Below are 27,564 nucleotides of genomic sequence, written 5' to 3'. Positions count from 1 at the left end.
AGTTGACTAACAGGTGTTTCCCATATCACTTTTGCCATCATTTTGTCCAGAATGGCTGCCACTTTACCTCACCTGTACTTACCTTAATCATCACATTTATGTTTTTTTTAATATTAATTATTCATGAGACTCTTTGAACGTATGTAGAATACCTTAACTGATTAAAATTACACAACAGTCACTAAGGAAGCTCCCTTTACAGAGATGGAATATTCTTTCTTGGTGTAAGCAGTTCAGAATTTTCTAACTTTATACCAAGTCATTCAACACATTAATTACTTACTTGTAAAAATCAAGAGAATTTTTTTATTTCTGTATGACAGTTTTGCTTTTCCTCTCAATTATTTGAAAAAATAATGTATTTTTAGCCTACCTTTCAGTGTTCTCTACCAAACTTAGCTATGATTAGACCTATGCCATTTTTAGAATTCCACTGCTGCCAAATAGTTTGTAACAGAAACTACAGCCATTCATATTTGTTCCTTTTTAGCTACACACTGATATCATTTAGCACTTGTCCATTGCCTAACATGCAGCGCTCTCAGCTTTTCTATTTTTATCTATTTATGTACATCCTTATTGCTCCCTTGTTGATTAACTTACCTTTTTAATCCATTTTTTTTAATCCAAAGAAGTTCTCTTTCACGATTAATGAGCTGTATTCTCTGGCATCTAATGAATCAGACTTGCATAGTTCTCAGTTATCTCTGATATTCTTGTTTCAGTAGTACCTACCACTCCATTCTCTCCTAACTGTTTTCAGATTCACATACATATATATATTACACTGGAAAGTATGCCATGTTTACTCTGTGACATTGACTATACTGTGTTTTTACATACCAAACAAAATTGTCAATCACCTTTAGTTCAAAGATCAGTGACTTAAAATAACAGCAGCACAGCAAAATGAGGGTCTTTGTGTAATCTAAGGTATCTGTATTTTGCATAAAACACTAATTAAAGACTTCATATGATGTTATTACCTGTGACAACATGAGTCCTTTCCTCATTCCCCAAAGGGATAAATGGAGAGGAATCAGTATGTGAGGAAATGTGCTACAATTATTCCACTCATCTTCTAAGGTAGGATATGGGGAAGAAAATCCTGTGGTCCAGGAGGAATAACACTCAACTTGAAAGATGGGCCAAGGAAATAAGGCTCCCCAAGAACAAGCTACTGAGATGAACTAGAAACAGCTTCTCATGCTTTGAGAGCTGAGATGCAATCATATAAATATGCTTAAAGAGCTCTTCCCCAATGAATGCTTTAGGTGAAGTCTGGATTCTTAACAAAGTGTTCTCTCAGACTTATTTTTCTTTTCAATATTGAAAAAAATATTGAAAAGATGATAAATAAAATCTAAAGCAACTAGACAGGTAACTTTTACTCAAGTAATTGCTCTCCTCATTTTCATAAAGGCACAGGTATACTAATATATTTCAGGGGACCTTTTTTTCATTTGCAGTGAGGGAAAAATAGTATTGTTGAACTAAATTCCCTGGTTTATCTTAGGTTCTGTCTTCCTTAGCTGACAGATGCTGTTTTGCACATACCTAAAGTGTAAGTGTATGTTCTGTCAGCAGAGACTGCACCTCAGTTATGAAGAAAGTAAAATGTGTGTGCAGGCATGTATTCTAGCACCAATTAGTCAATTTTACCAACATTAAGTTCAAAGGGATGGCCTACACAGTAACACCAAAATAATTTACACGCACACGTTCCCCCTTCTAGGGATAAAGTTTTTAAGTGTCTAAATCACTACTGAAATGAAAATTGGGTACCCCTGAAAAATGTTACTGCATATTAAGGTAATAACAGTGTGTTTCCAAAAGTTGATAAAATACGGATTTAATTGTACAAGTTCTCGTACATCAGTAACTTGCATGTGAGTAAGCTCTTTGCATAATAATATTCATACATAATACACATCGATAACACACAATTATAATTGAATGCTTGTAATTATTTTCAGGATCAAAGTCCTTATTAAAAATTCAAATTAAAGTGTTATAATGGTAGTAGTCATGATGGACTTACATGTGAGTATAACGAAATAAAGTCCTGTAATAAGTGGGATGTTTTGCATATACAATTAGATAATCTTAAAAGTGATCAGCGTAGGACTGAGAATTGCTAATATATATATATAAAGTGGTGATCATATTACTAATATTTTCTAAGCAAATAAGAAAAATATCAAAACTCAAACCCCAGTATTCCTTAGGAGACACCATGAACCTACCCAATTAGCAAAGTGACAGAATACCTGAAGGAATGGGATGTTTGGCTCTCTGGGGCTAATAACCTCAAACGATTCTCTAGGTAATGACCAACATCGAGGGACTGCAGTCACACGCTGGCAGCGCAGTCCCTCCGCCCTTACGCCAAGCTACTCTCTCTTCTGCACAAGGAAACCAAACAGCGCACTAAGGAGAATTTCCCCTAGTTACACTGAAATTTGTTACCTAAGACAAGGTGTTTGCTCATGTTCCCTGCATTCTGCAGGTTTTTCAATTGTTGCTATACTGAAAAAAATTCACAGGATTTGCTTCAATATTGCTTGGCCAGCATTAAGATCACAAAACAAAAAGGGCTCTGTGGAAACAGAGAGGTGCTCACTAAAACATTATTTCCAGTGGAGAAGATTGAGACTAACAAATATTCTCAACTGATGAGGTATAGAAATGCTGTAAGTAAAGCCTGAATTCAATGTCACTAATTCAGAGGGCAAAAATATGTCAAGCATTTGAGCTGTGGTATCACTGATGCACCCTACCCCTGCTAAGAAACTGGACTTTCATGTCCCATTTAAATCACGTGCTCTTCGATAGCAGGGCTCCAAAATGCTCATAGTGTACTACATTTAAAGACCCTTTTTGTAAAGAAGCTCCGGACATGTTTATTGTTAGGGATAAAGTAACACTTCCCAAACTATGATTTCATATTAACTGAGACAGCAATGATGCCTAGTTTGTGCTTAAGGTCGAATATTCTTGTACTGATACTAGCAGCAGATTAATCACCGAACTGCTTTAAAAATAATAAACTATTTCTAGCGTTAACATGCTCTTAAAAGTGGTCTGCCATCAGCAGAGCCACAGGTGAAATGGCAATAGCAGAGAGCTGTTCAGAAGACATTAAAGATTTCAGCTTGCGCTCGGTGCCCTGAGCAGGCTGATGCTGCGGGAAGCCGGGGGCATGTCCGCAGGCATCGGAAGCCCCAGAGCTGCCCCCAGGCAGGGGGTTCAAAGACAGGGAGGTATGACAGCACCACACAGCTCTTCCACATTAGATACTGAGCAATGGTTTGGCAATCTGATACTCTAAGAAGTTGCAGAAAGAGAGGAAGGAAACTACTCAGGCGAATACCACCAGAGACGACTAATGTTTAGATTTTTTCTGGCTTAGCAAGGATTAATATTTGCTTTTGTGGAAAACAAAGGTTAAAGACACTTAGAGCTACCAGTTGGGTATAGCCAGTTTGCTTAAGAAGATTATACACAGCAATTTGTTTTAAAAATTGAAGAATGCATTAGACCATAAACCTATAAACTCAACCAGGTCCACCAGGGAGCATTATTTACAAAAAAAGAAGATAGGCATTCTAACATTCACCCAGATCTTAGGATTATGTTTGCTATCTAATTTATGCTGCATTTCAATGAGAATACACCATCAGTATTAGGAAACAAATGAAAAAACAAATGAAACAGTATCATAAAACTTAAAAAATAAATGCAAATTCCAACTCTATCCAACAGTTTGTGAGGGGCAGCTTTGCAAACATTGTGTCACAGCTGCATCTAACCAAAGGCATGGCAGGATGAGAAATGTTTCTTTTAACAACACCAGTCTAGAAGCTTTTGTCTGGTTATGACGTAAAGCTCTTGATCATTATTACTTAGAACAAAACTTTAAAAGTGTATAATGGATTATTTCTGTAGTATAAAGTGGCTTAGTTGGTAGTTTCTCATAATACCTCACCCATGCATTAATTTCTGGAATTTATAAAAATAGTGTCTAGGTAATTTTCCCTGGAAAATTTCCTTTCTAAATATTATTCACTCAACACACACATTTAGTTTCTCCATAAGTTTCTTACTAAAACCTTTCTCTCTTAATCCTGCCTACTGCAGAGAAAGAGCGCCACAGCTTGTTCCTGCTAAGGGGGAAATAAAAAAAAAAACATAGACATTTTTATTGTACTTTTCACAAATGTACTGGGTTTTTTTCACCTTTAAAAGTGCAAGATAGATAGATAGATAGATAGATAAATAAATAAAGTGTTTGTTTCTACATAAATGGTGAAAATACTGGAACTGAGATATTGGACTGTACTTATTCCCTGTCATTAATTTTTAAAGGGATGAACTGTCCCCCAGTCAATATTCAACAGATCCTACAGTTTCAGTTAAGAAGCAGAGTGCTTAAATTAGATTACAACTGTTGGAACACTAGTAGATTCAACATGAGGGCTGAGGCTACCTCACAAAAAGTCCTGCATAATTGACAGTTCCACAGTCTTTAACTCCTATGTATCAATTTGTAAAAATAAAGCCATTTTATACCATGTTAACTGTTTCTGTTGACATTTGAAATGTGCTTTGGAATTCTCAGCTAATAGTAAATTTCAAGGCAGCTACAAGCTTTCTAGTTCAAAGAATAGCAAAATGTAGAGCAAATTAAGGAAGAAAAAAAAAAGAGAAAGAACAGATTAAGGGAAAAAAATAACCACAGTTTTATTTTGCACACAGGAAGGGCTGAAAAAATGAGGAAAAGTGGGGTCTATTTATCTGAGTATTGATGAGCATGTGTTCTGTCTGCTCAGACATGCTGGGAACATTTTCCTTCACATTGTACAGTCCAGAAGGGAACCACTGAAGAAGAATTGGAGGATTAATCAGTGTGTTAATTGAGGTTATCTAGATCATGATAGATGGGCACAACTTATTAAGCAAGTTACTGTGGCAGCCATACTCATCTGTTAAAACCAAAATTAATGGATAAACAAACTTAAGTTCACTTTCTCATTGATTTTTATCCAGCTGCAGTGGACTATAAAAGAGCTATCGGGGAGAGCTATCCATTAACTGTCAATGCAGAATGCCCTAAGAAGCAATTGCTAATCCTCCAATGATATCTCGCTAAATCCTGATCTCTACAAATAGTTCTTGGAAGAAGCATTAACTAGTCATCAAACCAGGTCTTTAATGCTTCTTAAGACTTATTCAGACCCATTAGAGATCATACAAAGTACTAAAAATTTCAAAACACAATAAAAGAAATAAATCAGATGGATATTGTCAGCTGCAGGTCTGCTCCCTCTTGTGTTTTGTGTGCTGTGAAAATTATATATAGATTAAAAAATTATTTATAAATTATATATATAAAAATTATATATAAAAAATCTTAACATGCATGAAAAATAAGATGCTGCTTTTTGTTTCAAATTTGTTTCACAATGCAATCTTCTATTACAAAAAGGATATAAACCATTCTTGTTAAGTGGTGGAGATAGATTAATTAAAATGTCAGTGCTCGTATAAAAACTAAATAAAATGATATGATTTTTCTCACCTTGTTAAAATCTTGATTGTCTCATCTAGAATTAAATGAGACGCAACCACTAAAATGGGTACAGCTACATTGGTAAGAAGTTGATATAAATTAACAAGTTCTAAGACTAGCATCACTTTAGGAAAGGAGAAAATAGTAATAGATTTTGAAAAAAAATGAGACTAGGGATATCAATCACATGAAAGAACTTCAAAATTATTAGTATCTCTGTCATATGTTGGCAAAGGAAAAAAATCATTTTGCTTCCCAGAGCCATAGAAGTAGCTCATCTGAAGACTTTCAATTAGAGTTCTGGAGACAGCAGAGACATCAAAATTGCTGATTGCAGGTAACAATCTAAGAAACTGGAAGTCCTTCCACTGGGACAAACACGGGCTATGATCTGTAAGCAGAAATGGGCAACCACGCAGCACAGAAAACAAATGGCTGGCAGACACAAAACTAGGGAGACAATCCAGTCTCCACACCAAACCTGAGGCAAAGGGATCATCTATTCTACCTGTCCACCTTACAAAAAACAATAGTAGAGTCATACCAGACCTTAGACTTTCAATAGTTAAGGACTGCAAAAACACTAGAATAGAACTGTCTGTGTGGAAGAAAAGCTGGAAGCCACACACTGCTGTATTAAGGGCAACCTTCAATCAGGCTACTTCTGAGAGTAAAATTTTTAGTCTAAAAAGGTAATTGAGTATGAAGGGTACACAGTAAAAATATGTATGTAGACATACAAGTTAGTTGGAAAAAATAACTTTTCAACTTACAAACAGTAGCAGACCCAAGTGTATGAAATTAAAAAAACAAACAAACAAACACCTTACTCCCAGTGTTCTGCATTTTCAGAGACCATTTTGGGCAAACTGTTAAGGAGGTTTTGAAATGACTATACTAAAGCTTACGATGTCACAGAACTCTCCACAAATCTGAAAATCATTTTTTCATTTAAATTGTGTCTACTATTTGGTGAAGATAGGAAAATATTCTCCTCCCATGATAAAAAAAAAAAAAAAAAGAATGAAGATTAAATCCAGATGATATTTTTAACAGTGATGACTGGCACTGAGTGGGGCTGGGGGTCAGATACAAAAGTATGTACAGTAGGAGTTTTACTGCAAGTGACCTATGAAAAAACAAATGCATTCACATATATTAGAACATGTTGCACAACTGCAAATTAAAAAGGAACCCAGTATCATAACAAACAGAATATGGTGCTACCTAGTACACAATAAGGTGTTCTATTTTTAATATTCTGCATTGTTCTTTTAAATATAATATTGCTCTATGTTCTCCTAAATATTGAGAAATGCAAAGAAAAGGTAGAAGGTTTTTTCTTTGAAAATGGCATTATTCTTCATTTAATTATCTGCTCAGGGGAATAAAGCCACTGCAAATTAACTGATCAAAATAAAGCTTAGTTAGTACCATATCTAAGGAATAAAGGCAACCTACTGTATTCTTAAAGTTCTTTCATAGTGCATTGAAATATGTATTTGAATAATAATTTCTGGAAATTAGCCAGAACATCAAATTCACAGGTAGAAAATATCAAAAAGGTGCTAAACTACAAAAATAAATACTCTGAGAAGTTTAAATTATTCCTTGGGAAGCAGAACAGACTCAGAATACATGTCCTTTCCACCCAAATTTATTATTATAGTAGAATTTAAAGTGCCAGATAGTGACTTAAAGTGAAGAAAGGTAATGGACTGTAACGGAAATTAAGCACAGGAGTGGCAAACCAAGGGAAACCATGTCACAGCCTCGCTGGCATCCTCTAAGAAACCAACAGGAATCTGATCCCTCAGCAGAGTCAAACTTTTGGGACTGCTCCTCAGCCAACACATCATTGTGTAATTGGAGTTACAGCTCTCATGTGGTCATGGGCAGACAGGGAGGTGGAAAAAAAACCCACAAAAAACAACCAACCAACCAACCAACAACAACAACAAAACTCAAACCAAACGAAACCAAACCAACAAAAAAACCAGAAGTACCCAAGTATCCAAAGCCACATGTGGACTAGCAAGGAACATGAAGGATAAGGACTCACTTATTGGAAGGGCTGACTACATGTCTTCATCCCCTTGAGCACTACGCAATGCTTAGGAAAATACCATGTTTGTGCAGTATGTTCATACCAACAATGTAATTTAAGAAGTCACAACACAGAATTTGGAAGGTAGAGCCACATTGCTATTAGAAAACATAAATTTCTGGGGGTAATTTTCAAATATTTTATCCCCACTTCAAACAGAAAATACACTCTTAATGTGTAAAGGTAATGCAAAAATTAGTCACTTAAATGCAATTATCATGGGGAAACTACAGCAGAGAGGAAACTGAGCATTGCTAAAGGTAAAAATAGTCTTCAGACTCTTCCTCACACAATATGGAATGACTCAGAGGAAAGTGGATAACTTGACAACTTTCTACCTGATTGATGCAAGCAAATACAGAAAATTCTACTCCACTGTGGCCACTTAAAAGATCACAGAACATGATAAACAGGAAAATGTGATTGTATTCTTATAGTCTATCATTTTGTTGTTTCCAGCAGCAACAGCTGCTTCTTGGAACAGCAAGAAAAGGGTATCAGGCCATTAGTTTTGACTCAGTTCTCACACAAAAACAGAAGCTGATTCAAAACATGAGTGTGATGCAGCTCAGTTATGACAGAAAAGGAGGATGACAAGAAAGACAACAGTGATTACAAAGAATTAGTAAGCTTTTCAAAAGACTTGGCAAACTGGAAAAAAAAAAAGAAGAAGGAAATTAAATGGAAGGGGTAAGGTCTGAGAATATAAAATGTAAGAATTTCAAATAGCATTGTAATCTAACGCAGGAGAGTATGTAATTCTTCCTCTCCCTGAGAGCAAAAGAACACAGCAGGGGAAGACAGCAAGTTAAATAACAATATATCCTTGTCAAAATAAAACTGTGGCCTGAGTATATTATTCAGGAAACTAAGAGAATTTTAAAAGCTATTAGGAAAAGGCAATAAAGTATTTAAGCGTATCAGTCACAGAAAGGCTATGAAAGAATCAGATATTCTACTAAAAGATTAGGCATCAATTATGGATACTGCAGATAAAATAAATTACTTCTGTGCATTGATCTTTACCACAGAATATGATGGAGAAACATGTCCTACAAACTTTGTATTTCCAGTAGGAACCACTTATAGAGAAAATGGAGCACTCACATAAAAGAAGAGTCACGGAAAGATTCTAGAAGATTACTCTCTAAAGCTCATTGCAAATTCCAGGGCATTTGCAAAAAAAAAAAAAAATATATATATAAAATTCAATATTAAAAAAGAAAAACAACAAAAAGACCAAAAAACAAAACACCAAACAGATTATCAGAAAGAGATTTCAAACCGTAACTTTGATGCTCATAAACAAAGGTGGGCCAAGGTATCCCAAATATTTCTCTCCAGAGTTTCATAAGGTTTTTGTAGACTAAAAAGACCCATAAGAATTAAGCAAGTTTTGAATACAGTCAAGTTATTCTCTGCTTAACAGGAAGCAGGTACCAAATTTACAGTCTGTAGTTCCCTACATCAGTTTTTTTGAATCTAATACAGCAAGTGGCAGAGACATGAAAACTGAGGTTCCAGATGGAACTGGGCAAGAAACAAGCAAGACACAGCCATCATTGGATTTCCATAGTAACTACAAAGAATATTCTGAATTTAGAGTACTTTTCTTATTAGGTAGGATTTTAAAGGCAGGACTGTCCTTTGCAAAAAATAAAAAATTAAAAACTAACATTTTGGATTAAATAATACTAAAAGCAAAACAAGAATGCTGTGAGCACTATTATGGTGGACACAACCTTTTGGGGATCATTCTGTGTTCACTGAGACATGTGGCAGTTTCTCCACAAGGTTCAGGGGTGGAGGAACACAAAGTGCTCAGGTGATCATAATGACAATAAAATGTTCATTCAACACAATGAATGAATGGCAGAGGCGGCAGGGACCAAACAACAGCTTTGGCTGGCTAGGAAACCCTTCTGTTTGGGAAACTGGAAAGATAGACCAAAATGACCCATTATATGCGGACTCCTTCCTCTAGCTCATATTACTTTTTTCTCTTTGGTAGTGCCACTCATTCCAGGAGAATCCCTGGGAGAAATACTACAGCATCCTGCTGGAGAGCACAACAGGAATAGTTCCCAGACTGTATCACCCGATTGTGGGCACAGTGTATCATTCTGGGGCAATTTCCTTCTCGGCTCTTCAATAATTCACCTGCTGGCAGGAGTCTTACCATAATAAATTAGGCCTAAAAGAGAATGTGGCTAATTATCCACAACATCTATAGTTCCACTGGCTTTTCCAATCTTCTGAGCTTCTAAATTTGTCTTTCTCATTTCCTTTCAGCATAAGACCTCTGTTCCTACACCTCTACTGTCCTGTTCTCTCTGGGTATTTCTGGAAGAGCTTAACTGAACAGCAACAATGGAACAATTAGCACAGGACACAGAAAACAGTATTCACAATTTCACCACATCAGCAAGGCACAGGTACATAGCATATATAAAAAAAAAAAAAAGATGAAATGATGAAAGACAGCTTCTGTTAGTTTTACTGCCTACATATCCTCAAAAAAACCAACCAAACAAACAAACAAAAAAAACCCCAACCCATCACTTTGGAGTAACTGCTACATATCTCTGTTTAAAAAATTCTACAGAATGCATCAATGAAATTTTGACACAGTTATTGCAGTTTATGCTTTAAGAAGCAACTACTGCAGAATATATAGCAGAATATTTTAGATTTCATGCCTATGGCAAGTTGAAGCCCAAAGTACGGTTAATTTTTAAAATGTGCAGCACCAAATCCCCCTTTGATCATATCTTGATTTCATGTAAAAACTCCAAATATATCATGTGATTTCTTTTTTTAGGTGTGTTTACAAAATCATCTAATAATCACACTTTCTTTGACACACCTCACAGTGACTGTGCACACTAGTTACAGAATCAACTGTTTATGAGAAGTCAGCCATTCAGTCGAGTTCCACATGGTTTACAGAAAAAAGTACTTGGGACCTTGGACAATGGTAGATTTTTTTCCTTCTGAACTGCTTAATAAAGAGTTTGAGACTTCGACCCTTTTTAACATAAAACCTTATTATACAATGGCCTCGAAACCTCAGGAAGTTCAGTTCTTGTATAACTGTTTCAATCTGAATCTGCAAAACTGTATGACTTCACTTTCTGAAGAACAGACGCTTCCTGTATGGAGACTTCAGCAAAGAAATTCTAACCGCCCATGCCACTTACATGAAGCTCACAAAAAAGTACTGGAAGCAAGCAGGATTGTTTAGGGCATGGGGAGTCTAACTAAGTAGCCATTTGATTCATATCAAACATTGGGTCAAAAACTCACTGAGGAGGCCTTCGATTCTCCAGGACTAGTGCAGTGGTTGTTTAGATCAAAAGTGCTGTCATAATGGGTAAATATTACCTTACTTCAACAACTTATCTCAAACAATTTCATATTTTTTACATACCCTTTCCTTTCAAGACCTGATGTTTACACTGCAGCTTTCTATACAAATTCCAAATGTCATTAAAAAATTTGCACTTGCAGATCCCCGAGAAAATTCCAAGGCAAGGAAACCACCTATATGCAAGATCCCCACAAAAATCAATTTATTTCTCCTAGTGCTTACCTGACTACCATCTGAACGACTTGCCACGTGATCTCAGCTGAAAAATGAGGAAAGGGCACATACCAATTTGAAAGATTTAACTTTCACATTATTTTCAAAGCAAAACTATCTGAAAATGCAATTTTATAGTTTTGATGTTTTCTAATGAGGTTACGATACAACTGTTACAAATCAAGATTGACAGAACCACTGAGAGTCATACTGACTGTAAAAGCACTGTCAAAAGCCTTCTACACAGGTAGTAGCTTCTACACAGTACTGCAATTCAGTGAAAGGGACCTTGTAGTCAGACCCAACTGTTCCAGACTGGGAGAGTTTCACTGTGTCCCCTATGAGGCCATATGCAGCTTCCACTGCCTTCAGCAGTCAAGTACCCACAGGCACCTCCATGTCTGCCTGGGGAACAGACATCCCACCCTGCACACCATAGACTCTGGTCATAAAAACGATGCCAATCTCATTGCTAATATCACAGCTCTATTCATTTATTACTCCTCCTTGTTTTCAATCCATTTCATTATTCTATTTGCAACCAAAATACTCCCAGATCTCCATTCCAAACAGCAGATTGTGCCGCTTTATGGCAATTAAATGTCTTAAAGGCATTAAAAAGGTTATTACCAAAAATGGTTTTCAAGCACTAGCATAAATCATTTCATATAAGCTTTGAAATTCATCATGAGTGAGCCTTCAATGTCTGTGTTGGGGGTCATACATTTAGGTGTTAATACAATATTTATCTTCAGTAATAACTAATGATACGAAAGCTTTCTTCAAAATATCAACACAATCTGAATATATGAGTATTTTAAGATGATAAACAGTTTCTTGCCCACCATTAGTAAGTTTCTCTCATAGAGACACTGTTTTTAAACCCCAAACCTAACAGCTGAATAAGCAAAAAAAAAAAAACCCAAACATTTATCAAGCTTTACTTTTATCTATTTACACTTGAAAGCTAAGCTTATCAGTTCAAGTCATGAAAAACATTTTCAGCTAATAAAAAAAACCATCAAACTTTGTTAATGTTGGAATCCTACTATTGGAAGGAGGTTGAAAAGTGAAAAGTTACATCCCTTCACCAAAAAGACACAGAAAAAAACATTTGCCCATTTTTCTCCAATTGTACTGGTAGATCTACTACAATATGCTATAAAACTTGTCTCATTGCCCATCTCAGATCCCCTCTAATAAATGCATTTTTATTATTAGGGTTTTTTTTTAAGAGATCAGCATAATTACACTTCAAAAAAGTCAGCTATGAGCAAATGCAGTACAGATTAGGCTAAGCAAGTCGCTCCTTTGTAACTGTTTATTTTAAATGTTAGCTAGAGCCCACTTATTCTCACTTACCTCATTGGGTTTGGATTTGGCTTAGGATCCCACCTACTCAGAGAGCATTTTGACTCTATCTATAGAAGACTACACCATACTGAAAGTGTTTCTTCCTTTTGATGTGAGATATGGCAACAATAACACTTTGGTTCTAAAATATAACAAGACAGCAATATAAAGCATAGTAGTTACTAAAATTCCCAGTGACAAGTGATTATAAAGTTAAGCTAAAAAGATTTAAATAGGGTTGACATAATGGCAGGTTTTGGCCTAATGAGTGTCCCAAATTCAAACCTGACTCAACTCACTGCAGGACAAAAATAAAGAATTACAAACTAGAGTAAGTGGTGTGTTAGGGTATCTCACAGACAGCCCTGCCCTCCTGTCAGATACACCCCTGTCATTTGGGGACAGATCTTGGCTATACTTGGAGACACACTCCTAAATCACCAAAAAACCCAAAGAAACAAACTTCTTTCCCTTCCTCTTTAGTATTGAAGTCCAATAGATTTCACTGTCAGAGAATTGTTGAAAATGAAGAGACAAAAACTTGAGAACAATGAAGAATATCAGGTACTTTCTGAAATTTAAATGAGACCTGTGAAGTGTACTTCTTTATTACTTTTTGAATATTCACTATAAAACACCTGATTTCTCTTCTGTGCATCTTCCCCATATCTTTATTTCACAAATAAGACAACCTGAGCTTGAGGAAAAGAACTGACCACTCCTGGTCTCTGAGCTCCAATAATAATCTCTGATCTGTTACTTTCCTTGAGGTTTTAACAACTTTTTTGGAATTAAGAGCAGACTACTAAGCAAGTTGAAACAGTGAAAAAGAAGTCACTCTATAGCAGTTGACCACTGTAACAGCTCAACACTGCAAAAGTCACCCTTTTCCTGGTGGAAAAGGAAAGTCAAGGTAATTTCATTCAGCTGTAACCACAAAGGCTGCGCAGTTAAATGCCTCCCTGACATCCGATCCCGCCAGATCTCGGAAGCTAAGCAGGGTCAGCCCCGGATTAGTACTAGGATGGGAGACCTCCTGGGAAATGCCGGGTGCTGTAGGTTCTAGTCCCGAGGACTTCACTGGCACTGTCCAAGCTCTCTCGGCCGTGGCAGATGAACCTCAGGACTTAAACGGTGGGGCCAGTTCTGCGCACGCTGAGCCTCAGCCAAAATCCACTGCGCAGACTGGAAGGGTACACCCACTTGGGACAGCTCTTCCCAATCTTCGTTCGCGAAGCTGAGCCACACACACACACACACACACACAACCACAAAGGGCAGCACTCCAGCGAAGACAGTGCTGCACAGTTTATTCAAACCTGAGCACTGCCTTCAAACAAAATACCTGCATCTATGCACTAGAAGACATGCTTTTTCAGTACCTAGTGGGAAAAGTTACTTTTTTATGTAATGTAAGAAATCGTTAAACAAAGTCATGAAAGTAATGTGAAATAATGCTGACACTCATGATATTGTGTTTGGGATTTTGAGTTTCTTGGGGGCTTTTTACATCAAATAATTTTCCATAACTACTACTTAAATTGCGTATCACATATATTTAAAATGCTCTTAATTTCCTTTATTTATGTGTTTTGATTATCCCAACCTTCATTTATGCAGAGCTGAACAGAACTTAGAAGCTTTTAATTACCTCTCTGGCAGTGAAGAGTTCGACCAGAATCTGCTGATAATTAGAAGAAATTAGTTATGTTTGGACTCTAAATTCTTTAAGAAGCTTTAATTAAGAGTTCTCATGTAAGGCCTTCAATCTAATGCAAGTCTGTGGTCTATCCTGCTTCTTGCTGTGATTTTTACAGAACTGCTGAGCAGCCTACAGCTCCCATTTGGTTACATGAGATGAGTTCCTCAGATTTTAATTCTATTCTATGACACAAAAATACAGTAAATTTATCTTTATGTAGTATTTGCTAAGAAAAAGGTCCAAAAGTCTATGCTGTCATAAACAGGATTACAAATGTGAAAAAAATATTAAGAGTCACAATTTTAAGGGATGGTTGAAAAATACTCTCTAATTAAATAATTCAAATGTAATGTGTCTAATTAACTAGATACAATCTTACAGTATCTTCTTAAAAGCATTTAAAGAAATAAGCTTCCTAATAAACCCACATTGCTTTTAAGCAGACCAAATTCTCACCCTGCACAAATAAAATATCTCACAAGATTCACTGATCTTTTTTATCACCTGGAATACCTCACCCTCGCTGTAGGGCTCTTCCCACCATTGCCTCTTTACAGGAAGGAATTTTATCTCTAAGCCTGTCCAATACACTATTTTCTATAGGTACACCACTGACCAATCAGGGGCATTGCAAAAATCAGGGATAAATGTATTTTATTTATTATAAAACATAAATAAATACATGTTCATTTTTCCAAAATTTGCACTGTAAACAAACCAGGAATGAGGAGCTGAGTAGCTCCTCAGGCTGTGCATGTTCAATTCATATTTACAGATTCACCTTACTACAGTGAAGCTGTGGCTGGCTATAAATCCCCTACATCTGCCAAGGTAACAGAGGACTTTTGTATGTAAACACGAGGTGTAATCAAGCCTTGTTGTGTACCCAACTACTGAAATTCAGTAGATGTAAGTGATCCTATAAAATAACACAGTATCAGACTCTTCTTTCTTCAATGTATCACACACTAGCATTACGGCTTCATGTATTCAGATTAAATGCAGCCATCCAAGAACTAAAACCTGAAAGAATTCCCTATTGCAGGCAGATATTTCTAAAACCAATTTAAAATATTAAGTTACTTTCTTGCTTTTCATTTAGGACTAAGTAAGCCTCTGTAATGAATGTGCTCCAGATATAAAAAGGTATTAGTAGCACTTTTTTCCCTCTCTGCTTTTGCAGAGAACAGGGCAGAATGGTTAATGCTGACAGAGGCAAGGCAAAGGTTGTGTCTTCCCAGATCAGGCCAGAGCATGCTGAAGAGCTCCTTGTGCAGAAGTACAGGACAGGCACAGCTTCCCTGTCACCTCCACTGCCCACCAACTGCCCTTCTACTCTAAGGCAATGTGACAGCAGTCACCAAGTGGCAAATGCTAACCCTTCCCAGTACAAAGGAAACAGTCAGTATGCAGTGAATGTTGCATTTTCTCTGCTGTTTTTATTATGATGAGCACCAAGGTCATCATCTTCACAGTTCAGAAGGTAATCAGTTGAGGTAAAGGTACAGCCTCCCACCAGTGCTGCTTTAGTAGAAAGAGCCTGTGTGCACTGTTAAAACGTTGCAGAAACACAGTCCCAGTTCACTAGTACAGCGCATCCTTTCTACATTACTTTGAGATAATCACTATATTTCAAAGTGTATATGCTATAAACTTAGAAACAGCATCAATAATTACTTTTGCCTGTTAGCATAATTTATAAACTGGTTTAGTTTGCAACCTGTATTTTTCTAACATTTTTGATTGATGAAAACTAATTACAATCAACTTCATTACACTGAGATACAGCTTACAAATAAGCAGCTGACCCTGTGAAATATATGATATGCTATATTAAGGTAAGTTATAAAATAAAGGTTGAAACCTAAAAGCAAAAGAAACCCAATCTGCTTAAGGAAAAAGTCATTTTTAATGTATTTATCCATGGTATTTTAGCTTTCTAGTTATTATTAAAAAAGAAGAAATAAAAAGAGGGAATTGAACTTTTAACACTTATGACCATTATGTAGCTGCGCCAGATTTCAGGCTAAAGACTAATGGGGTTTAGCTACTTATGAAATAATTATAAAAGTACCTTTACCCTTCTAAATCAGCGTCACTGACACTCATCAGAGTAATCCTGTCAGTAAGTTTCTGAACCCCCTGCCCACTGAATCCTAACAGTGCAAATTCTGGCAGGAACATCACCATACCATTTCAGTGCAGACGATCTCTGGGTTTCAAACAAGAACCTGCTTTTGTAAATTCAATGACAGACTGAACAAGAAAAACAATTTGCCCTTCACACAACACTACTCTTAACAAAAACACTAACAAAGCACACCCCTTTGGAGGACAATTACTAGATTGTTTTTAGCAAGTGTTATATTATCCTTTCCAAGTCAAAACTTCTGGGATAGCTTAGCACTGTTCTAATGATGACCCGCTAACTACTTGTGTTGTAAGTCACCAAGGGAAGAGGAAACAAAGGTTCCCTACATCTTTTTTCAATATTCAACAGTATTACTCAGCCACCCAGAAGGCCAGCCAACTAGCTACAACTTTCAGCCACTCTGAGCACACTACTGAAAATGCTATTTTACTGTGCACAGAATCAGAAGACATAAGTAAACATTTGCATTACACAATGCAGTACAATTTTGTAGGTTAGCAACACTTTCCAGTACGAGTTTTGTTTTTGTTAAAATCCTGATTACATTTAGAAGCACCACAGCAACTGGAGTCTAGATTACATGTTTTCTACCTTCCTTGTCAACCACGGTAGAAAAGACTTGTCATTGCAGTAAAAACAGACCACCAACACCCTTTCAAGAGAATAAACACATCTCATCTCAATGCTTACTTTACAAGTACTGACATTAGTGAGAATAATCAGATCTGGAAAAGAGGCTATTTGCTATTAATACTAATTTAATGATTAGCTGTTACGCAGTGCTATAGCCCCTCTATCTGGTAACAGCCAGCAACCAAGGCTCAGCTCCTGCTCAACTAGAAACTTGAACTTGAACAGCAGTGATACTGTGAAATGAACAATGTGAAGATAATGTCATAATTCTGGTTTCAGAAAATAAATAAATTTTAAAATACATATTGCCATCTCTAATATTTCAGAAAACATTTTCTATCTGCAAGCTTCAGGAAAAAGTCAGTTTGGGCATATATCTAGCGGAGGACATAGTACAGAGAAAAACTGTACAAACTCAGGAGTATTTTAAAAAATTATGAAAAGAAAAAAATTCAGACATAGAAATAATTTAAAAGTGACTTATCAAAAGATTCATGACCCATGTGTATTGTGACAGTCCACAACTAAGCAACTACAGTTCCTGAGAACACAAAGATTTTACTGCAGATTTTACTTATTTCAGGCAAAGAGTAAACAGAATAATTCTGTTTTTCGAGGCAGTGTTAAGAACACATACATCCAAAAAGAAAATGCACTAATGGAAACCAAGTTCTAATAAGCACATTTAAATAATGCTGGTAGCTTTTAAAGGTTGATGTACATTTACTTACACAGACATGTTTTCTAAGCACTCACACTGCAATCTAAGGCAGAGTAACAGATATAATCACACACATGTTCACATAAACTAGCTCTCATTCTGCAGATGCATAACTGCAAACAAGAGCATGCATCACTCGCAGACCCTATATATTTGCAAAAATTGGCTCTATAGCAATAACATTATAAAAAATGGAAGACTGTAAACTACTTAATTCAGCACAACTGCTACACAGAATACTGTCAGGATATATTTTTTTTTTGCAATTCTTTGCTAACAGAGCTATGAAATGCCTCAGTGAAAGATCTGAATTTTCATAAAAAATAAAATATTAATTTTTTCTATAAAGAGCACTTACCATGTTGCCAATATAGATGCACTGCTAATATGCACCTTTCTTATGAGTGCAAAATACAAGCGGGGGGGGGTGGGATGGGACGCAACAGTAGGGCCCTTAGAATTGCCAAGCTACTCATTAAAATTTCAAAAGAAAAACCACAAACCCAAAAACTAACAAACAAAAAGATGCTAAAGTAAAAAGAGGAGAATTTGCAAGTGGCTGGTTTTATTTTACAGAGACTAAATCAGGATTTTCTTCAGGTATTCCAAAACGAAGTTTCACTTTATGTTTTTTTTACACAATTATATTTTTTATTGGACAGGGAGCCCTTTCTACCTGAGCTTTTCCCAAAGGTAAAAATTCTTGCAGAAATACAAAAATAACCATTTTGAGAAAAAAAAATCAATCAACTTAGACTTGAAAACCAGTTGCTTAACATGATTTGAAGTGAATTATCTTTGAAGCTGAATAGTTTGTCTTCTATAGTCAGCAGTCAACAGATCCACACCAAAAAAAAAAAGACCTGAAAATCATGGAATTGTCCTATGCTACATGATAAACACAGCTCTGGAAATGCAAACTACTGCTCTTGGAGGATGGAAAAATGAAATACTGGAAGAATTATTTTATCTATATTTTTCAATATTACTAGGGTAATACTGAGTATATAGAAAAAGTTTCAGAAATAAACATTTAAACCGTTTCCATCAAGCATTTAGTTAATATATTTCTCCCTACTATCTCCAAATTTCACAAGGAAGAGTTGATCCAATTAGGTACTTCTTCCATGAAAAGGACACTGAAATTTATAAATGCAGTTGCTATTTTAATTTTCCTCGTGGCTGCTTTATTCATTTTTTTCCTCTTGAATGCATTCTACCAGGGGGCCCCAGAAACCTGTGTGATAGAAATTAAAAACCCACTCAAAAAGCACTTGCCTACCCATGTGAATTTACTTTCTCTGTGTTACCTTCTGAATGCTCATCCTGTCTCTTGTGCAGGTCAGAAGTACCCTCACTCTGCCCTCCCAGGAAACTACTTTCTTCCACTGAAAATGTACTTTACTCAGTGGAGTGGCTTGAGATTAGGTATGAAGGGGAAGGTAAAAGTGAGAAACCAGGTCTATGAGCTGTCCACTCTGTAAATTTAGTTCTAAGCAATGAGAAAACTCAGCCTTGGTGTTAATCTGAAGCACAGCAACCTCATTGTGAATGACACTTCTAACTCTCATCGTATCAATCCAAGAACTAAGTCCCTCAGAGGAAGAAAACCCTTCCATAACATAAAGTATTTTATTGCTTTTCCTGCTCTTGTAAGACAAAATAATAATAAAAAAATCTATCTGTGCTTAATTGTAACCATGAGCACAAATCCCTTCCACACAGAAGAACCCGAACAAGATTTCCGAATTAAAAAAGATGAACTTCTACTTAGCATTCAGTATAACTAGCTACCATGAAACCTTCAGGTTTCTTTTCTGAACCACACTGCAGGACAAGCACCATACCAAAGGAGCAGTCTTGTTTAGCAAAGACTGGTCCTAGAGTTAGTACAGATTTTGAAGTCCTGATTCTTCTCAAAAACTGGCACCTTCCAAGTGCACACGTACATTCTTGTGTTTTGTGCATGTGCAAAATGGAGTACTGAAAAGTTGTTCAAGCCAAAATGATGCTCAAAAAGAAGCCACGAGGCTCAGAGACAAACAAAAGTCTCTGCTTTTAACCAAATTATTTATTTATTTATATTTGTGACCAAGTCATCCCACATGATTTTACTAGGCACTTTTCCTTGTGCAGTTTGTTTCCAAACAAGTCACAAAAGAAATCAGCAAAAGCAAACACTAGTATGCTTTAGGTACTTCCTGAAAGCTACATGGGCTATAAAATTTAAAGCGAAGGCCAAATCCACACCAATCTATGCATTTACTGGGCTCTGCAGGAGGTTTCAATGCAAGGAGTCAGATGATAAATGTACTGCAACACTAGACACAATACTGTAGATAGAGACAGGTCTTTGCTTTTATTTTTAATTTCCATTTTCTATGGGTTTAGACAAACCATTGACATTACTTTAGTATAACACTTTGCAATGAATCAATACTTTAATTTAATAATGGTATTCTGTTGTCAACATATATCACATAATGTCCTCGTACAGACGCAAAAAAATATTATGTCAAATACAATGGGGGGCTTTGCTTTTACCAGTAATCACAGGTTAAACCTTACAGTCCTCAAAAGAATTTTCTTCAGGGTTAAAAATCAGCATGGAATAATTTCAGCCATGTCCCTTCTGCTCTTCATGCCAGTGCTATGAAAGTTCTCCCAGGTCATTGAATTCCAATGAATACTTTAATAAAAAGAACAGAGAAGAAATATATCTGAATAGAATCAATGTACATATCTGAGTGGGACTTATTTGAATATTCTCCTTCTTTATGAATTCAGTGATAACTGCACTAGTCCCTAACTATAAAGAAGATTATTAATGGAAAATGGAATTAAGTCTGGTGTCATCCAACTTAATTGAAACAGATGAAGAAGTTACAGCTATAAAATGTGAAAAATAAAATAAAACTAAAATAATTTTCATTTTAGTAGTGTGGCTACAATTCTGTATTTGTTATTTTTATCTTCATGGTAGCCTTCCTGTTGACAAGTATCTAAGATGGGAACCACAAATCTAATCATGTCTGAGGGATGCTGACTGAAAGTATGTGAACAGAAACTAAGTGGGAATGAAAAAGCAACTGCTCTTAAAACTCCCAGTTGTTTGCCTCAGTATTTTTTTTTCAATTCTACAACTTTTGAAGCACTTAAAATTGATACATAACTGGCATATTAATCTTAGTCAATGCTACAGGCACATGCTTTACAGTCACGTGTGCTCCCCTCCACTTCAATGACAGCTCGTGGCCATAATGCGAAGCATTCGCAGATACATGTCATTTGCTGGCAGAACACTGCAGAGCTCTGGGAAGAGTAGGTCTGGTTTTACTACGGTTTGGCACTTCCCACAACACCCTCCAGTTGGCAAAAACCCCGCAGTTCCATCTAAGTGTCATCCTTATTGTGAAAAAGATATTTGAGTCAGTGCAAAATAAAACAAACAGCTTTTACCAAAATGTCAGTGCTGGTAACTGTGCATCTGCCAGATGCTTGTTACTTGAACCCATGTCGTGCATAACAAACAGTCAGAGATATGACTAGGACAAACGACTGGACCAGAAAATCTTTAGCAGCAAATCAAAGCATACTCAGGCAGAAGTCTGGACTCATAAAAAACGTTGCAATTGGACTTCACAAGATTTATTGATTAAGTGTTCTGTAACATCTCTTTTCTTGGTTACCATGCATTAGTTGAGTTCCACCTGCCTGACCTCAGTTCTGTGCATTAGCCTTTGGTCATATGAACACAAGAGAAACCACAGTGCTATTTCATAGCTGAATTCACACAGGAATTCTTATAAGTACAGTATCTCAATTTAAAGATAGTAACATTACTGAAGGACCCAGAATACCATGAAAAATGCATATTGGAAAAATCAGGGCATGACTTTTTAGAAATGAAACCAATGGCCTGATAAAAATAAAACCTCACTGGTATGTTCCAGTCAGTTGGTTGATTTTTCTGATCTACAGGCTGGACTATCCTTCTAAACCAGTGATTGACTTCTATGTTGAGCACTAGATGAAGAGGCTAATGCTGAAAAGCCATAGATCTCACATGATCATGGATAACACACGCAGGCACAAGATACAGAGTGAGATTTGATGAGTAACTGGCTTTTGCTTAGTCAAAACCTGAAGAATCTTCATCAAGAACTTTTAAAACAGCTTACAGATAACTTGACTTTGAGTGAAACACAACCAAGAATTATTGTCATTATACACACCCACAAAAAAGAGAGATTTCACAACATCTCCTCAGATGAATATACACACAGAGAAAAGGCTTAACCAACATTTATTCAGGTGGGCAATCATCTGGCTTTCTGGAGAAATAACTCCTGATTTGTCCTCAATTTTCCTAAGTCCTAATTTGAGCCTGTTTAACATGTTAAAACAATTAAATAAACTGCAACGCAAACCAGTATAAATACAGACAGCTGCTTCTTTTCTTAAAAGCTGTGAAATGCTAAATAACCTATGGCTCCTGCCCACATATGTGCCTTGCCAAGCCAGGGGATCACACAAAGGGCGTGCACTGTTTTGAAAGCTGAGGCATGGGATTCATCATGTCAGATTTGTATTCACATGGTACAACCAGATCCATGACTTTCATTTCAATAGCAGCTGGAGCAACGGGCATAGAAGGAACATGCAGCTCAACCTGAGCAATTGCAATGAGTTTCATTTAAAAAATTCCCTTTCTTACTCTTAGTGGCAGATGCAGATAACTTGCTTTGGGGTCACACCATGTCAGCAGTTCACAGTAAAAAGATTGCATTTCTCCTCCCTCTCCCCTTCAGTGGATACTGCAGCCTCAACGAATTTTACATGTATCCTCAGAGACGCTTATATGTATCTGGAGAGTACAGCTGTAGGCTTTAAAAAACCGTTCACATGCCCTACAAATTCAAATCCTTTTTTATGTAATCTATTTAATCTTCCATTAATGATAATCTCCGCTATCAATGTGCCCAAACAGGGTCAATTTCTGCTGGATTTGCACTTCTTGCATTTCCATCCTATAACTGAGCTGCATTTAATGAAGGGAAACACCCTGCTGTAAAAGGTATTAGCAGTCTTCCTAAACCAAAAATAGTTAGGACGCTCTGCAACTACCAGGAACATTTCAAGACTGTGGTTTTTCTTCTTCCTTTGTGTGTCTTGTATGGATGAGACTCCTGCCAGCTGAACATTATTTATTAATGAGGATATTCCTGCCTTCCAGACCTTGCAAGGAGACAGCATGGAGGGGCAGAAATTGCTGTGGATTTCTCTTACATACCCAAAGAGACAGAAAGGAGAAAAAGGAAGAGATTGCAAGGGAGCATTTAGACCTGGACAGATCCCACCTGGAAAGCCCAGCCAGACACACACACAGGTCACAGCAGTGTGAAGCACAATGTAACACATCTAATTCACACAAGGATTGAAAACAGAGACAGGGGTCAAAAATCTGGCTTCCTTTGCCATTTTGTTTTTAAGTAGTGCCTTATCCAGGTGTCTAGTCCTATGTGAAATGAGTTCAGCTCCACAAAAGATTTACCTTCTGGTAACTTCTGACTTCCTTAGGTTGCACCTACAGAACATGCAGGCTCAGACACACTTTAAGGGATGCTTGTTTCTCAATTTCTGTAGCAGACACAGGAGAAACGAGTTACTGCCTTGTTTGCTCTTCTGATTTAGTGATAGTTTTATTTGTAATCATGCCCAGCCATCCGCCACCTGCATACCCACCCACACATACATATCCAATTTGCTGTTCACCCGATTTTCTCAATTCACAAGATCAGCTTGCTCTGCATATACTCTCTGCCCCAGTGTTTATCAGCAAATAGATCTAGTAGACAAAATAAAGTTCAAATTACTAGCTAACAAAATCCTCCAGCAGAATAGCCATACATTAGCATGCAAAAGGAGAAGCCTAGGCTGTAAAAGTGATCAGGTGGTAGCATTTAGTAGAACTGACATTCCTAGCAGCAGCAACTAAGAGTTAATGGAGGGCACCCGGCTTTCATTTCCTCTACTGCATCCAAGAAAAAACTCAGATGATTACTATAACACTGTATAGTTGAGCATTCCACTACATAGCACCACAAAGAAGTTCTTTTGGCAAGGATTGCATTTGTCCTAAGCAACCTTTATGAGAAGCTGAAAGTTGATACACCTAGACCAAACGAATTTTCAGATTTAGCCCGAATCCTTAGGTTTGTGCTTGGGAGAGTGGAAAGAATCAGCCACAAAGCATCAATCGGAGAACTAGCCCCCTCCTCTGCTTGAAAAAAATATAGTCAGTTTCGGCAAGACAGTGCTGAGGCTGCACACGGGAGCCGGCAAAGCGCTGGGCTGCGTCTGCACATCCGCGGGGTACCCTGGGCTCCTTCCTGGCGGAGCTAGCGGCAGCTCCTTCAGGAGCCGGGCGCTGGGACGGAGGAGCATCCCTGCGGAGCCCGCACTTATCTGTTTCAAGGGAGACGAGTGTGCGGGAAGCCAAACTCTCTCATCAGCAGAGAAACACATGAACAACCCGCCCCGCACCTCCTGAGGACCAGTCTTCCGACTGCTCCTTCTGGCGCGGTCATTAGTGATCTCTCTCGCTCAGATACCTTCCAGCATCTCCTAAATACCTTTCGCAGACCAGCCTGCAAAAGGAAAAAGGGAAGGGGGTCTGAATCTTTCCTAAAAACACAACGAAAACCAGTCGCCTCAAATGGCTGCTCCTGCCTCAACACCCATCACACAAGCAGGGAACTTGAAAGGGGTGGGAGGGAAAGGGGGCGCAAGCCGGGGAAGGGAGAAAGAAACGCAAACTTCCAAGCTCTCCGGCCTCCCGCAGGGCAGCAACCGCACGGGAACGACCCCGCGGCCGCCTCCGACCAGCGCATCGCCCCGGCCCGACCCCGTCGCCGCTCGGCTACCCCCGGGGCTGGACGGGGCGACGCGCACAGCGGGCGACCCGAGGGCGCGGGCGGCCGGCTCCACTTACGGGTTTTGGGGGTCGTGCTCGCCTCCGGCGTGGTGGTGGTCGACTCCTGGAAGGGAGACAAGGTCCAGGACGGCGCCGAGTCGTGGACGTAGATCTTGTAGGAGGAGGTAGCGTGTGCCGCAGTGGGCCAGGCGGGCAGCGGTGGGGTGCTGGGGGCGGCGGGCGGTGGCCGGGCGCCGCGGCCGGCGGGGCCAGGGGGGCCGCTGGCGGGCGGCGCCGTGTGCGGCGAGACGGGGTGCCTGGCCGCGGTGGGCCGCGGGCCGCCCCGTGCCGGGCCGCGGGTGCCGGGGGGCCGCGGGGGCGCCCGGCTCATGGTGGTGAGGCGGGGGCTGACACGGCTGGGCGGCCGCGGCGTGGCCGCGGCGGTGGTCTCCGCGCCGCGCGGGGGGGCGGTGGGCTTGGAGAGGAAGAAGGGGTCCTGCCCCACGCCCTTGGCGTCCATCAGCTCGGTGGGGACGTACTCCTTGACGGAGCCCACCACGATCCACTTGAGCAGCATGAGGCTGAGCCCCAGACCGATGAAGCCGATGAAGAGGGGTACCACGCACAGCCACGTCTGCTGCCGATTCCAGACGATGCAGTCGCTGCAGCGCAGCTCCCGCGGCGGCCCCCCGGCCCCATCCCCGCCCGGACCCCCCGCTGCAGCCGCCGCCTCTGCCGCCCCGGGCGCCGCGGCGCCGGCAGCCCCCTCGCTCATCCTAGGGGCCGTCCGCAGCGCCGCCGCGGCCCCGGGGCATCAGCGCGCCGCGGCTGCGGGCGGCATGCGGCGGAGGAGAGCGGAGGGGAGCGCGGTGCGGAGCGGGCGGGCGGGAGCGCCCCGCTCAGTCACGCCGCCGGCACGGCATGCCGCGCCGCCCCGCGCAGCCTCCCGCAGCCGCGGAGTCAGCGGGACGGCCGCGCCATCCGCCGGGCGCCCTCCTCTAACGCTGCTCGCTGCAGACTCGTCGCTCTTCTTCTTGTCCCTCCGCTCTAAGGTTTTTCTTTCTTTTTTTTTTCCTCCAGGTAATAAGTCGCAACGATCAGCCTCCTCGGTTTATTTTTTATCCCAATCGTGAGGCTCCGGCGGTGAGCAGGTACATTCCTTCACATGCACGCACCTTCTCGTCTCTGCTCTTTTTTCCTCTCCCCTCGAGGTTGGGGCATCCTTTCTTTCCTTCCTTCCTTCCCTCCGCTCCCTCCCCCGCCCGCTCGGCTCCTGCCTATGCCCGGCCGCGGCGCAGCAGCATCCCTCGGCGGCTCCGCGGGGAGGCGGCGGCGCGGCGCTGCGCACCCGCCACTCCGCGGCCCCGCGGCCAACCCGCGGCCGGCGCCGGGCCAGGGAGGCCGATCCGCGGGCGGGGCCCGGGGCAGGAGGCACGGCTCCGCGCAGCTCCTCCGCGCCCGCGCTAAGTCCGGCCCGGCATCAAAACTCCGGCGAGGATTCCCGAAAAAAAAGATAATCCACACACGCGAAAAAAAAAAGTGAAGCTCTGGAAGGGAGCGGCAATGACCCAGTCGGCAAAAAGAAAAAAAATACGGATCCGGCAAATAAATGGGCACGCAGAGGCAGCTTCTGCCAAGCTTGCAGCTTCGGTTCGATTGTGTATTCCTCTGGCAGCGCCGCGGAGGCAGGCTAGCGCGCACAAAGTAAGGCGCCTCCCACCAAAGCCTAATGGTGGTTTCTTAATGCGCACAAGATAAATAAATGATCCAGGCAAAGCCCTCGGGAGGGTCTATGCTACGGCAAGCGGAACCTAGGAAATAAAGGAAAGGAAGGGAAAAGGCAAGAAAAGAAAAAGAGAAGGGGGCGGGGGTGTGGGCGAAGCGCCTGAACCCATCCTGTGGTAGCAATCCAATAGAGGCTGGTGCTGTATGTCAGAAAAGACATGTGTGCGGGGACGGGCGAGGGGTGTGAGTGTGCAGAGGGGAGGTGGAGGCACCTTCCGAGAGGGTTCCCAGAAAATCCCAGGCGAAGGCCAGGGCTCAGGACAGATGATGTTCTTCGACCCTAGTGCTATCCGGCAACAAACAATAGGCAACGTTTTATTGCTGTTGTTTCTAAAGGGACTTGCTTAAATAAAAAGCACCTGCAACAAAAAGAGTTCTTTTCACCAGCTGGAGGGCAACTGGAAAGCTTTCTGGACATTGCCATACAAGTTTTGATACTGAAACTACTATGGCTTATTTGGTCTACTCCAGAGTTGAACTCCCAGGTTCAATGTGCTCAAGAGCATGTGCTTTCCATTCACTTGGTGGACAAACATTTCAACAACTAAAATAGTCACTGAAGGGTTAACAGCAGTGTACCAGAGGTGGCCTAATCACCATTTTCAAAATTTTAGGAAATAATCTGTAGAATTATGTATGTTCAGATGGTTTTAAACCTTTGTTCTGACCTGTTACTTTATCGGTGTCATTTTCTGGTATTGATACATAATTTCCTTAGTCATTGTATTTAAAAGTGTATTAATATTTATACAGAATAATTGAGCAGAAGAGATGGAAACAAACTATGATGCGAAATACATTTTTTTATGTATATAAAGAGATAAATATTGCAACTGAAATATATCTGCTGGATTTTTTTCTCTAGAATGAATGTTAATAACATTTAAAATATCTGTACTATATTTTAGACAGACTTCTAGACTAAAAAAATGTTATTAGCATTTGAAATACAATATTGATATTATATTTTAGACATCTAGACTAATAATGACTAGACATCTATATTATTATAACTCCAAGCACTCCATCAATGAAGAAGT

The 27,564-nt window shown here is 39.5% G+C and overlaps 1 protein-coding gene across 1 annotated transcript in view; it reads right to left on the bottom strand.

Moving 5' to 3' along the window:
- The window catches only part of NRG3 (neuregulin 3), a 345,753-nt gene extending 319,296 nt beyond the window's left edge, over window positions 1–26,457 (bottom strand). The window contains exon 1 of the mRNA XM_071563791.1: window positions 24,818–26,457. Coding sequence (XP_071419892.1) covers window positions 24,818–25,514 — 697 coding nt within the window. The 5' untranslated portion in view covers window positions 25,515–26,457. The remainder of the gene's footprint in view (window positions 1–24,817) is intronic.
- Window positions 26,458–27,564: the final 1,107 nt, after the last annotated feature.

This window comes from Pithys albifrons, chromosome 9 (genome assembly GCF_047495875.1).
Source record: "Pithys albifrons albifrons isolate INPA30051 chromosome 9, PitAlb_v1, whole genome shotgun sequence".
Lineage (NCBI taxonomy): Eukaryota > Metazoa > Chordata > Aves > Passeriformes > Thamnophilidae > Pithys > Pithys albifrons.
This window is presented reverse-complemented; position numbering and strand designations above follow the sequence as displayed.